Source organism: Coenobita brevimanus, chromosome 106, assembly GCF_032717465.1.
Source record: "Coenobita brevimanus isolate Jiangsu-jjx chromosome 106, ASM3271746v2, whole genome shotgun sequence".
Taxonomy (NCBI): domain Eukaryota; kingdom Metazoa; phylum Arthropoda; class Malacostraca; order Decapoda; family Coenobitidae; genus Coenobita; species Coenobita brevimanus.
The window spans coordinates 6369747-6384803 of record NC_137059.1 but is presented as its reverse complement, the minus strand read 5'-3'; the positions used below and the strand labels follow the sequence as shown (position 1 = coordinate 6384803).

At 41.0% G+C, this 15057-nt stretch overlaps 1 protein-coding gene across 3 annotated transcripts in view; it reads left to right on the top strand.

Annotated features, from left to right (window-relative positions):
* Cad88C (cadherin 88C) overlaps window positions 1-15057 on the top strand; it is a 262754-nt gene that overhangs the window by 177915 nt on the left and 69782 nt on the right. For all 3 annotated transcript variants that reach the window (XM_080285500.1, XM_080285499.1, XM_080285498.1), the window contains exons 9-15: window positions 288-415; window positions 1120-1247; window positions 1791-1913; window positions 3190-3338; window positions 3741-3828; window positions 4770-4842; window positions 9636-9785. In XM_080285500.1, the coding sequence (XP_080141626.1) occupies window positions 288-415; window positions 1120-1247; window positions 1791-1913; window positions 3190-3338; window positions 3741-3828; window positions 4770-4842; window positions 9636-9785 (839 nt within the window). The remainder of the gene's footprint in view (window positions 1-287; window positions 416-1119; window positions 1248-1790; window positions 1914-3189; window positions 3339-3740; window positions 3829-4769; window positions 4843-9635; window positions 9786-15057) is intronic.

Below are 15057 nucleotides of genomic sequence, written 5' to 3'. Positions count from 1 at the left end.
GTGAAATGGCGAATGAAAATAGACTTACTAGGAGAATGTATGTGACTGAGGTGGGAGGAGAGGGGAAGGGTTAGACCAAGGATGGACTAGAATGGAGAGGTATAAGAGAGAGGGGATGTGAGTTGGAGGAAGGGCAGCCAAATCGCAGAGAACAGAGTGACGTGTAGGCGGTTTGTCTGTGGCCACACTTTACGGGGTTAAGGCGTCTGACGATAGATAGATAAATAGATAGATAGAAATTTTGTGCCAGTAGAGTACATTGTTAAAATCAACATAATTTTTTCCAGTGGTAAACTTCACTGTGGTGGCGCGGGAGACGGTATCGGAGAAGCCCAAGTCCTCGTCAGCCCTGGTCACCGTCCACATCCGCGACACCAACGACAACTTCCCCATCTTCACTGAGGACCAATACGAGGTGAGTCATGGCGGACCACATCTCACAACTGAAGGCCTTATTGTTGTATTGTTGAACTTGAATACGCAGAGGTGTACAACTTTGCAAGATTTAGTATTTTTTAATTGTAGTAATGGTTTATCTGTTGCATATTGTCTGCTTTTATTCACTCTTCATTGTTGTGTTTTAACGTGATATCCTTTGACAGTTTAAAAAAGATCTCTCATAGTGAAAGGGTTAATGAGGCTATATCTGCTTCTTCCAGTTTGAAAATTCTATCCTTCTCTGAATAAAAGCATCTAAAGGAGGCAAGACTAAAATTAAGAGTACAGAACAGGATAGTATTTCTTACCTTTTAACCTGGCGAGAGATTTTCATCGTTTTTACATCCATTTCGTGTAGTTAAGTGCCAGAATAAAACAATAGTACAGCTCTGCATTCCTTTAGTTGCGCTTCTTTGTGACTAGCTTTATATTGTAGTGTTAATCTGTTGTTACGGCTTAGCAGTCAAGTTGAAGATAAGGCAGTTTTAGGGCCATGCAAAAATAGGCATAATAATGTTTCTCTCTCTCTCTCTCTCTCAAGCATAATTGTGTCATAAGAGTGTACCTGCCACTGTGTTTCATTTGTGTGCCTGTGTTGACCTCTGTTTTGGTTGTTTTTTTTGTTGCTATTTTATTTCTGTTTAGTGTTGCATTCTGACGAGTGTATGTTTCTCTTCCCAGGTGTTTCTGCCCGAGGACGCTGTGGTGGGTGCGACGGTGGTGGTGGTGCAGGCGAGGGACCCAGACAGTGGCGACTTTGGCACCCAGGGCATCAGATACACTGACCTCAGGGGATCGCTGGCTGACAAGTAAGTTATGGGGATGTCCGGACTTAACTGAGAAAGGAAATAGCAGCAGCAGTAGTTGTAGTAATAGTAGTAGGAGTGGTGGTAGTAGTAACACCAGGCTCATCTGAACGTGATCCCAGTGGACTGCAGGGCAAAGCTGTATATTCTTGCTACCACCAGACGCTTTCATTCAACTCAAGCATTCCTTGGCTTTGAAGCTGATAATGACATGGTATACCAGACTTTTCCACCATTTCTTTTTTCAGAAGGTGAATGACGTTGTCTGACAGGAGCAAAAACATATAATGGGCATCAGCATAGTTAAGAGACTGATGAAGGCTGTGGGAAGAGTTGATGTTAAATGAAAGAGTAATGTTTTTCATGCTGCAAATACGGAATTGTGTTTATCTCTGATCAAAAATATGTATATCTGCTTCAGGGTTCATAGTAGTAGTTATGAGGATTGATTGAATAGTGTAAATAATAGTAATCCCATGTCTGGTTGCCGCATTAGTTAATTATACATTTTATAATAAACAGGTACGTTTCGTTTTTTCCCTATAGGCTTGAAATGAACCCAGAGACTGGCGTAATCACCCTGAAGGAGTCTGGAGCATTGGACCGGGAGAGTGTTGCTGTGCACTATCTCACGGTAGAGGCAAGAGACCACCTTGGACAGGGCAACAGGTAATACTGATACATGATGTTGCTTAAGTCTCAAGAATAACTAAATGTACCCAAAACTTCACGCAGTAGATAAAGCAACTTATGATACATGTATATCCAAACATGTAGGATAATCAAACTAATGTGATATATCCTAATATCAAGGACAACAAAAATATGATTCATATGAATCCAGTATGGAGTATAGCACAAAAAAATTTACTTAGTCCAACATACAAATCATCATCATCATCTTGACATTTTTTCTTACTTAGAGACACATAATATTAACTTTTTTTTCCATCTAGAGATAGGAAAGATAGTTTTGTTTTTATGGTGTAAGTAAATATCTACAAGTGCTAAGCCTACCCGTACCACTCCTAATATATAAAATACAAATATGCATACGAATATCTAGTAAAACTAAAACTACCCCTACCCAACTCACGTAGCTTGTGAGGTGCAGTCAGGTTTCCAAGAATTTAAAATTATTGGCTCGTTTTACCAGGCATGCCACTGATTGTTCTGCTTTCATACTTTCCTTGTTTCCGTTACCTGTGTGAGGCCATCAGCAGTTGGGAAATAGAACCTGGAGTAGCTGGGAAAAAGAACCAGGAGTAGCCGGGGAAAAAGAACCAGGAGTAGTTGGGAAAAGGAGCCAAGATTGTAATGACATAATGATTGCTGATTGTATTATGCAGGACAACTAAACATACTTCCACTCCTCTTGACATAACATACTGAAACTTCAAGGCATTATTCACTTCTTATGGTTTATGAGCTATAATCTTTTCATTATATGCTAGTTAAAGGTTCATCATTTGTTCCAGCAAATTAAAAAAATGTCATAGGAAACAAGACCTGACTCTCTAACACCCAATTATGGAGGAACACTGGTGACTCTCTCTCTCTCTCTCTCTCTCTCTCTCTCTCTCCTCCTCCTCCTCCTCCTCCTCCTCCTCCTCCTCCTCCTCCTCCTCCTCCTCCCCCTCCTCCTCCTCCTACCCCCCCTCCTCCTCCTCCTCCTCCTCCTCCTCCTCCTCCTCCTCCTCCTCCTACCCCCCTCCTCCTCCTCTTCTTCTTCTTGTTCTTGTTCTTCTTGTTCTTGTTCTTCTTCTTGTTCTTCTTGTTCTTCTTCTTGTTCTTCTTCTTGTTCTTGTTCTTCTTGTTCTTCTTCTTGTTCTTGTTGTTGTTGTTGTTGTTGTTCTTCTTCTTCTTCTTGTTCTTCTTTCTTCTTTCTTCTTCTTTCTTCTTCTTCTTCTTCTTCTTCTTCAACATCCAGTACCTCGTCTTTCAGGAACACAGTGGTCGTGAAGGTGGTGGTGGAGGACGTGAACGACCACCCTCCAGTCTTCCTTCAGAGGCGCTATGAGACTCGCATCCTTGAGAACTCCGACTCCTTCCCTGAGCCATTCATACTCACGGCACGCGACGCAGACCTCAATGGTGGGTGAGAGAGAGAGAGAGAGAGAGAGTTGGTTTTAGTGTGATTATGGTAAGACTTTAAAATCGAGCCGTATTGATAAAACTTCTTTTCATGGTCCTGTTGAAGTTAAAAAATAAAAAAAAATCAGAAATACAGGACTAACTTTGATGTGTCCTTCTTTATATCTTACATAAAACTCCGATTATTTTCATATAATTTATTTTCTTATACATCATTACTGACATTCTTACTTGTATTAACCCCACAGTAATGATTATTTCTTATGAAGGTTCCACTGTTACCGATAGAGCTGATTTGCAGTTTGAAGTTTACAATAACAATAATGGAAAAAGCTGTGATATGTAACTTTTCCCAGACTTATAATGAGTATTGTGTGCTATTGATAACCTTTCTTACACCAGGCACGATGAACCATGAGGTACGGTACACCATCCTAAGTGGCGATCCTAAGAACAACTTCACCATCCACCCTCTGAATGGCGAGATCAGGTACTGTGTTATCTTTCATATCATTTGTTTTATCATATCGTTAATGCTCCAGCTTTCATGCATCAGCCTTGGTCACCTAATGGCGGCTCTTCACAATGCTCGATCTCTGGCAGCCACACTATTCAGTCCCTTATCCATGAGGTCACACACTACTACCTCATCCCACGTCTTTCTCCGTCTGCCTCTCGTAACCCGACCCTTGACGTTGACCTGATGGTTTATCTTTATTGAAACTAACCAACAACTTCATCATCCACCCTCTCAGTGGCGATATCAGACACTACATTCTTAAATTTTATTGAACTCAGCCTCTGTTAGCATCGGGACTCTTTATTAGGTATTTTTTTAATATTTTTTACCACCAGACTTCACCATCATCTCATTTGTTGTGATATCAGGTACTGGATTCACGAACTTGGTTGAGGTTAACTCCTTCAGACCCCGATACTATAATCATAAAGTTTCTTGATTTTATCCCACTTAGCCTTTCTAATCTTGAGATGTCCCTTTTGATTCTTACTTCTGCTTGACTGAACCATCTCCCTTCTTAATGGCGTGATCAGATATAGTGGAAACCGGATCGCATTTACGCAGTTTCTTTTTCGATTTTATTTTAACGACTTGTCAGATTTGTTGCCATTCCTTCTTTTTTTACCAATTCCTTTCAAATTTGGTACAACTTCACTTTGAGTAAATACACAGCGACACCTTATTTCCAACACCTCAATGACAGATTTTAAAAATACTGCGGCATTGTATCGTTTTCATGGCACTTCTTCGCGATTAGTGCATTATTCAGGCATTAATCTCTTGTTTAGTTTAATATTTTAATAGAAAGATGTGGCAGTTTTACACCTAGTTATTGTGAACAGGTTTATAATTTGCCGTAAAGATTAATTAAAACATAAATTGCCTAACTTCATGTTTTTATTCTTCCCCAGACCTGTTGCACCACTCGACTTTGAGGCCATTGATCAGGAGGGTGATATCAGATACTTCAACCTCACTGTTAAGGTAAGAGAGAGAGAGAGAGAGAGAGAACGTGTGGGTTTGCATGCATGCCTGCGTGCTAAGCAGAAACACCGAACTTTAAATTTCAAGACATATTTAAGGGCAGTTCAAGATGTGATGGGTTGGGAGAGGAGAGTGCATACTACACTATATTTCCTTAGCTGCCGTTAATAAGAGAGAAGAAAAAATATACCGTATATCTGTATAAGCAGGGAAGGTCAATTTGTTCAAGAAATTTCAAGAAAATGAAGTGAACGAAAAGCATATTTACTAAAGTATGGCGAATTTTCCTCTCAAAGAAAAGGGTTAGATTGCTAGGCTCTTTATTGGATGAGTTATACTATGTGCATTTACTTGATGTCCATGTACCAAAACACACACACACACACACACACACACACACACACACACACACACACACACACACACACACACACACACACACACACACACACACACACACACACACACACACACACACACACACACACACACACACACACACAAAGGACAGATAGATTGAAAGATAGATACAGATGGATGGATAGATAGACAGATAGACACAGATGGATAGATAGATAGATAGATATAGATGGATGGATAGATAGAGGCAGATACACTGAAATATGAAAAAAACTTGTTCAGTATAATGCATAGCCGTCTGTACGCAGGAAATGTTATCATGTTTTTGCAGCGTGAAGAATGCCAGTAATGCAGATAGGGAAATGATAAGATATTGACGAACACTTGAAGGCTGAGCAATGTCACTGTCAGTCTGAAGCAAGAGAAATCAACCTCTTCAATACGATAACCTCATTTTTTTACTTGGTTTTCTCTCTCCCCAGACTTTTTTTTTTTTTTTTCACAATAATCTTACCAACTAGACGATTTTACTGTTGACTTTCTGTAGCCTAGGATTGTATTTTCGATCATAATGAGTTAGGTAATTACATTGGTTAATCCCCGCATGCCACGGTGCCCGCCTTGGCTGTATTTAATCGTCTGGGACCAGAATTAAATCCCCAGGCTGAAGGGATTGAGAGATTTTGAATAGAAAAGTTGGATATTTTCAAGAACCTTTTCATTACAAGGAATCTCCATTGACATCCTCCCTGAGTTTAATAAAATCGTTTGGATATGACAGGAATGAAGTTAATGATGTCACCGTGCTGAAGGGGTTAATAGCATAACCCTTTTAGTGAGATAACATATATTTTTCTTTCATTCGTTTTGCCATTTCCCGATCACATTATTTACATTCAAAGGCTTGGAACTGGAGAGGTCAGATACAGCCTTCATTACGCTTTTCCTACTAAGATAACTAAGTGTTCTTCTCACTCTGAATAAAATCGGCTGAGAGAAGCAGAAAATAAATTATAATAAGTCTTAGAGTCAGATGGCTAAGCAAAATCCAGGCCGTACAGGTGTTCAGACTGTTCAGTGTTCACCAGAATGTAGAACTGTGTATTGTGAAACGACTAAGGTGGTAGGTAGGTTGCAGAACTAGGGTGTGAGGAATAGGTCTCGATGCCAGTTATTCAGAGTAGTAGTAGTAGTAGTAGTAACAGTAGTAGTCTTCCCAAGTTCATCTGAAACTGAAACCAGTGGACTGCAGAGTAAAGTTGTCCTTCACGTACAGTCCACCATCCTTCTTTGGGGGGGATATGGGGGGGGGGGTCCTGAGGGACGTTTGTATAACAGGGCAGTGGAGCCGCCCAGTTATATCAGTGCCACCACATGAAGGCGTCCCTCTCCAGCACCATCTCTGTTTCTCGTGCAATTTAGAAAAGCTCCGGACCCCCAGCAACAGAGATTACAATTTTAAGCCAAGTCAGAGTAAATATGGTACAATATCATCCTTAGATCTGGTGTAAATATGGTACAGTATCGTCCTTAGATCTGGTGTAAATATGGTACAGTATCGTCCTTAGATCTGGTGTAAATATGGTACAGTATCGTCCTTAGATCTGGTGTACATATGGTACAGTATCGTCCTTAGATCTGGTGTACATATGGTACAGTATCGTCCTTAGAACTGGTGTAAATATGGTACAGTATCATCCTTAGAACTGGTGTAAATATGGTACAGTATCGTCCTTAGATCCGGTGTAAATATGGTACAGTATCGTCCTTAGATCTGGTGAATACAGTGAAAAAATTGTTTCATTAAGGCCATTTATTTGAATACTTTGGTTATGTTTCCCTAGTTTTAAATAATCGTCAAAGGAAACAGGTTGATTCAGTGACAGTGTTCAGAAATTCTCTATTGAAGTGCTCGGAATAAATGAAGTGAGACGAAATGTAAAAAAAAAAAATCATAATAGCCTTTAAAAAAAAATAAATATTGGAGTATTCGGAACAACACATAAGAAAGCGAGTGTATGTAAAAAAAAAAAAAAAAAAATCTTACAAGAGTTTTCAGAACAACTGATGGGGTGGCATCGTGAGAGAGAGAGAGAGAGGAGAGAGAGAGAGAGAGAGAGAGAGAGAGAAGGAGGAACAACAGATGAGGAAGTGAGACCGTACGTTAAAAAAAAATATATATATATAAAAATGCGAAAATAGTCAGATTAAGAATGAGACAGCGTAATATAAAGTGAGTAAACTTTCAGAAAAGATGAGAAAGTGAGACTAAATACTAATACTAATACTAATAATAATAATAATCTTTTAGGAGTGCTCAGAACAGGAAATGAGGAAGTGAATTAGAGTTACCAGCAAGGGCAATACATGTCATAAATAACCCCATCACTCCAATTATTTTTCATTTTATTCAGGCTGTCAACAGACGAAATTATTCATCTCTGAGAGGACGCGTGACTGAGAAAGGGGTTAATGAAGGCTATATCTATCTACATCACCCCAAAATATCTATCTAAAGTTGATTAAAATCGTGTAACAGATGAGAATAAAAGTAATTACATATATAAAATTCACTGTTCCTCCTGTGGCGCCTGGCAGGATGAAGAGAAAAGTGTTATAAAAAAAAAAATGGATAAGATAGCAGATAACTCTACCTTTTTTTCCCCTAGTAATTCTGGGAAGGGATGTCTTGTATCTAAATCCCGTCTGAGCCACGCCTTAGTAAGCTGGACTGAGTTGCCGGGCGCAATAAGAGAGAGAGAGAGAGAGAGAGGGAGGGAGGGGGGGAGGGAATTGGTGTTCTTTGTAAGCAATCCCTCCGTAACATTACTGGAAAGACTTACTCTCTCAAATACAAAAAATAAAAAATGGGAGAGGGAGGAAAGATGGGTAAACTCGAGAGAGAGAGAGAGAGAGAGAGAGAGAGAGAGAGAGACAGACAGACAGACAGACAGAGACAGACAGACAGACAGAGAGGGTGGGGGCAGGTAGGGAACACGAAATTAAGACGAAAAAATAAAAATAAATCAGAAAGTGAGAAATTTTGATTGTTCGACACCCATACACATTGCATTTGAATAACTGAAGGTCGTGAATACTAATATAGATAGATAGATAGACAGATAAGTAAGTAAATAGATATACCAGATAATTATGGTTGGTTTAGGTCTTGTAGGATTGGGATGGCTCTATTAAGGAGGATGGAGGTGGTGGCCAAGTGGTGAAGGCGTGTACTGCTGACAGAAAGGACGTGACATCGATTCCAGGCTGTGGCAAGAAACTGTTTGAACATTTGAATTCCACAGAAGTAGCTTTTAATGACCTCCCACAAGACCCACAGGCATGACGGCTTCTGGTACCATTATATAATGTCTGAATGAGATAGCCCTAATATGTTTCGGTATAGACGGCATGGTATATAGCGCCCAGGCAATGATATAAAATGTGTGTGGCGCCGTCTGTTGCGCATGTGAGGATTGCTGAACCTTAGGGAACACACTGTGTAGCCTACACCCACAGTCGGATACATAAAATAATAGGATAAGTTGTAGATATAGGGAAACTGGGATAGATCTTGGGGACTGAGGTGGATGTGGATGATTTTGGTGGAGAGTGAGACTGGTGGATCTAGAGGAACTGGGATGGATCTAGATGTGTTTGGATCTAGCTTAGTTTGGGTGGATTCAGGGAGATACTGAGGCATTATGTTACTGTTTTCTGGTCTGTGAGATTAACCTGTTTACAACGATGATGACTTCTTTGGTTTACCTTTAGCCCTTCATACGATTTTATGCAATTTTGGAAGGGTTCTTGTGTTAAAGGGGTTGATGAAAACTTTATGTAACCCCCCCAGTTCGAAATGGTCCCTCCTGAGCTGAAGAAAATCGTCTTTATATAGCAAGAACAAATTTCACAAGGCGTTCTAGAGTTGAATTGGCTGACTCCTTGATTACGCAGACGGCTGTGTTTTATTTTTTTCTGTGATGTGGAGGATTATTAAGTATGACACTAATTTTGCCTGTGAGGTGGAACTGGGAATACCGAGGCATGAATGATGAGTGAAAGGATATGTGGAAAAATTTTACTGATCACTTTGCTTATGGTTCTTCAGCTTATATCCTGTCGTAGTCCATTTTCAGAACTCTTAAGTAGGATTAGGATTATAATGGTAAAGTACGAGACAGATTTCAATTAAGATTAAAATTATTATGATGAAATATTGTTAGGATGATGATAACCTAAGCTAATGTAATGTTGCTGACCTCACCTAACCAACTCATCTTACCTCACCTCACCTCACCAATCCAAGTCTAGCCTAACCTCACCCAGCTTAACCTAACCTTACTTACCTTAACCTCACTCAGTCTTACCTCACCCCACCTAAACTACCCCCATTTAACCTAACCTAACCAGATCTGCCATTCCCCCTTCAGGCATTCGACCTAGGGGAGCGGCCCTTGAGCAGCGAAGTGTCGGCGGTGGTGTTCGTAGCGGATGTGAACGACCACGCCCCTCAGTTCCAGCGTCAGTTGTACAGGAAGGCCATCCCGGAGGACACCCCGCCAGGAACCTCTGTCACGCAGGTTAGTGGTGGTTGTGGTGGTACATGGTGAAGTGAGGGTGGGTTCGATTGCTTTGAGTTTGGTTGGATTAGGGTAAGTTAAGTTGGGTTGACTTGTGTTGGTTCAGGTTGAGTTGGGTTAAGTTCGGTTGACTTGTGTTGGTTCAGGTTGAGTTGGGTTAAGTTGGGTTGACTTGTGTTGGTTCAGGTTGAGTTGGGTTAAGTTGGGTTGACTTGTGTTGGTTCAGGTTGAGTTGGGTTAAGTTGGGTTGACTTGTGTTGGTTCAGGTTGAGTTGGGTTAAGTTGGGTTGACTTGGGTTGGTTCAGGTTGAGTTGGGTTAAGTTGCGTTGCGTAAGGTTGGGTTGGGTTGAATTGATATATATCGTGTTTGAGTTGGGTTGCATTGGGTTGGGTTAGGTTGAATTGTGTTGGTTTGAGTTGGATTGGGTTGCATAGGGTGGGGTTAGATTGAATTGTATTGTGTTGATTTGAGTTGGGTTGGGGGTTGCGTAAGGTTAGGTTGGGTTGAGTGGAGTTGAGTTAGGTCAGCAGCAGTTGTACAGAAAGACCATACCAGAGGACACACCACCATGAACCTCTGTTACGCAGGTTAGTATTTGTAGTGGTGGTAGGCAGATAATTAGGATGGGTTGGTTTGCGTTGGATTGGATTAGGTATTGTTAGACTGGGTTGGGTGGGATTCTGGCTAACCCCAAGCGATTTAATTTACTGTACAAGACCTTTCAGATTGATGGGAACGTGGAACTTGCACCACGGGCATTTTTTCTTTTAATCTTCCTATCATAGACGCGATAAAACGTAACGAAGAGGTTAAAAACAACACTACCTTAACTTCTTCAGCACGATGACTTTATTCTTCTCTGCTTGACCAGACGATAGTATTTAGCGTAGGAGAGACCTTTCAAACTGGGAGGGTTAGATAATGTTAGCAACCCTTTTAGTACGAGATCATCCCCGTACTGAATAAAAGTCTACGGGTTAGATAGTCCTAGCAACTCCTTTACTACGAGAGCTCATCACCACAGAACAAAGTAGTCTGGAGATAACAAGGATTAACCAGGAAAAAGTACGTCCTTGTATTGAGAGGGTGAAAACCAAACCAGCCAGGCAGTCCTATCAGTCAGGCTTACGTGGGTGTCAGTCAGGATTTATATGCACTTCTTTTTACCTACCCTCCAGATGGTACCGCCTGAAGATTGCTACCAGGTGTGTCAGAAACCACCCAGATGTGACACTTAATATCGTATGCTGCTGTGTCAGAAACCAGCCAGATATGACACTTAACATCGTATGCTGCTGTGTCAGAAACCACTTTAGGTCGTATTCTTCAACCTTAAATCGCAAATTGGAATCCAAAACCCTAATTACTGGAGGTCATGCAACGCCAGTGGTTATTAGGTACGGTTAGCCTGCATCCCATGTTACAACGTGAAGTAAGCTGAAAAAGGACGAAAATCTGGGCCAAGTTAGAGTAAAAGTAGTATAGTTTATTGTCAATTTTTAGGCAGCTTCTGGTAATGGCTGTAATTTCAGAGAAGACATAGGCCCGTATTCTCGTAGGGTGAGGAGGCTCCCCAGCACCTTTTCCTTAGCGATTTATTTTTAGATGTGGCTGGTTCATATCCTTTTGTACGTTATTTATGCTGAGTTTGGTGGTTACAAAGATTTGTGTCGCAGAATAGGACTGTAAGGTGTAATAAACAAAATAAATCGCCTATGAAAAGGTGTTAGGGAACATCTACGGGGAGGGAACGGATCATGGAGTACATTACGCTGGTTTGAGAAAAGTTTGAGTGATTGCAGAGTTAGTGACACATGCAGCTCCTTTCGTGCTTATTATCTCTTTGTCAGTGGTTTATCCAGTGGCTGCTGACGTCACGCCCTGATAACGTTAATCTGCAGTTATCGTGACCAAAGTAACGCGTAAGGGAGGGAATTATATTATCCTGCTCCTGTGATCCATGTCCTGCCCCAGCCCTGTAAATGTCCTGGATGGTAATGTGTCTAGGGAGTGATGATGGTGATGATGATGATGGTGGTGATGATGATGGAAATGATGAGACAGGAAGGAAGCGGTGATGATGATGATGATGATGGAAATGATGAGACGAAGGAAGCGCTGATGATGATGGTGATGAAAGAAAAGATAGGAAGTGATGATGATGGTGATGATGATGGAAAAGATAAAACAGAAAGCGATGATGATGGTGATTATGATGATGATATAGGGAGGATGGAGGAGAGTTAGAAGAAGAAGAAAACAAAGAAGTGAGAGAATGTACGAGAACAGATGATGATGATGATGAAGTTGGGACAGAAAGGAAGTAATGGAGCGAGAAAGGTTAATTTACTTTTAAGAAAAAGAGATGATGATGATAAGGGTGGTGGTGGTGGTGGTGGTAGTAGTGAAACTGGTTAACGATGATGGTGATGATGATGATGATGATGATAATGATGATGATGATGAAGTTGGGACACAGTAAGAAAGTGATGGAGCAACGTATTCTGGTTACCGTAAGAAAAATAGATGATGGTGATGATGATGATGGTGATGGTGGTGAATGATGATGATGGTGTTGAAAGATGATGATGGTGGTGGTGGTGATGATGATGATGGTGGTGGTGATGATGATGATGATGATGATGATGATGATGATGAAAGTAGAAACGAGGGAAAACTGTATAGTAAGCGATGGAGTTGATGACAGTGGGAGGCGTTACTGTATTTCCCAAGCTGCAGAGGAAGGAAGTCGTGGGCTGTTGTCTGAGTTTATCACGTGATGTAAGAGGACCCTTATTTATTAACTGTCCTAGACTTAAGTTCTGATTGAGATTGAATGTGTATACGTCTTCCATCATTACAACACCTGTCAAACACTTCACAATCAAACGAGTAAATATTTCGAGGTTAGAGTGTGTATAAGATTGTTTGTAAATACGTATATCCTCACTCTCACACCCACCAAACACTCAACAAACTAAACTGAATACTCTTGAGCTTAAGTTATGTATGAAAGTGCCAGGATATTCGGTCGTCTTCATTCCCACATCTGCGAAACTCTGCAAACAAATTAGGGTGCATAGTTAAGTGATAAAATACGGAACCAAAACGATCTTTGATAGTAAATAACTCACGGAAACCTGTTTATCCTGTGTTGTTGCTTAACCCCGGTCTGTTGTTCTGAGTCGTCCACCACAGCAACTGCTTCTGTGGTACCATCTTACAGCCACAGTACAGTACATATACAGTTTTTAGAGAACCGGCACACCCTTGTGGTAGCCGACGCCTGATCAGGGGCCTTCCGACGGCGAGGTGCTGGGAAATGATGAGGTTTCGCTCCTGGGTGGACTCTACAACTGATCCACCCACTGTGCATAACGCCACCACATGTAGGCTCCTATTCAGCACTTGTTTATGCTGTAATTTGCTTTGGCGCCGTTATAAATTTAACATAGATCCACTTAACCCATTCGGTACAGTGATACCCTTTTTTTCATCATACTAAAGCCAACTCATTTTATTCAACTTAGAAAGAACCTGTAGTATTAAGGAGGTTGTTGAAGGCTGTATCTAACATCAGCGAAAACGAAACAGTCGGAGACGAATGTTCTGGAATTTCACCTCTTCTGCTTCTCACTTTCCCTTTAAATATTCCTAAGGTGAGAGAAGATTGGCATATTTTTCTGGCCAGATATGATACTTTGATAGGATGCGTCAGGGAGGAAGTGAGAGATATGTCCTAAGTGTGAAGTATGAGAAGTAAAACAGTAAGCAAACTTTCTTCCCTGTCTGGACAAAATTTCCTTGATATACGCTTTGGCCGAGAAGTAACCCCTCAAAGTCGATAACGTATTATTTCAATCTTCCCTGCTACCAGACAATTTTACACAGCTCAAGGTAGACTTTTTGGAGCTAGAGGGGTTAGATACAGCCTTAATTAACCCCTCCACTATAGTTCTTTTACACGAACTTGGTGATTTTCGTCCATTTGCAGAACATTTCACGTCACTCAGTTGCAGAATGAGACAGTACTTTGGCTCTGCATCCATTCCATAACACTCCCTCGTGACTAGCACCATATTCTAGTGATAATCTAATGCTTCAACTCGGCATACAATATGGAGAGATGGAAAATTTAGGCCAAGTTCGAGTAAAAGGAGTATAGGAGACTCTAACTTGGCCTAATATCGCCCTCTCTCCGCCTTGAATGCTGACCTGTAACATAAAATGAACACCTATGATGCTAGTCACGAGGAAGTGCAATGGAAAGGATGTAGAGCCATAGCTTGTCATTTTCTCCCGCTGAGCTACGTGAAATAAGCTGTAAGAGGATGAAAACCTGGGCCAAGTTGAGATAAAAGGAGCATAGTAGCAAGAGTAAACCAAAACGTCACTGCATTCAAAGGTGTCAGGAACTTTGTATTTTGTTCCCGCTAACCCCAGACGATTTCCCTCAGCTCAAGAAATCCCACCGTTGTCAAAGTGTTAACCGTATAGCTGCGAATTATCTAGTTGACAAGTTATTTCTGCTAACGTCGTATTTACTATTCTCAGAGGAGCGCACACACACACACACACACACACACACACACACACACACACACACACACACACACACACACACACACACACACACACACACACACACACACACACACACACACACACACACACACACACACACACACACACACACATTTTGGCTGAGAATAAAGAGTTTTGCATTACCTTCGAGCAGACCACAGACGACTTCCTTTTGCGTCAGGAAACTTACCACACCCAGAGGGATAAGTCAGTGGTTATCCAGAATTACGACGAAATCTGGGTTGAGCAAGAGGAAAAATTATAATATTCATAGATATCCTCCTCCACTAATTAGGAATATTAATTTTACTGTTATTTTCGTCATTATCATCGTCATGGTGATTATCGTAAGTCCTGGATTACCCACACTTAACCCCTTCGATACGGTGATCTGTTATATTCAGTATTTACTGGGCTCTTAACTCCGCTTGGAAGAGGGTCCTATAGTTGTTTCACCTTAACTTGGCCCAGATTTTCGTCCTCTTGCAGCTGAGTTCACGTAGCTCAGTGGTAGTAAAGGGAAATACTAGGGCTCTGCATCCATTCCATAGCATTCCTACGTGGCAACCATCATATTTTAGTGTTAGTCTATGGTTAGAGCTTAGGATTCTAAATGGAGAGATAGTAATTTTAGGTCAAGTTAAAGAAAGAATATAGTGTTAGAGAGGTTAATGAAGGTTGTATCT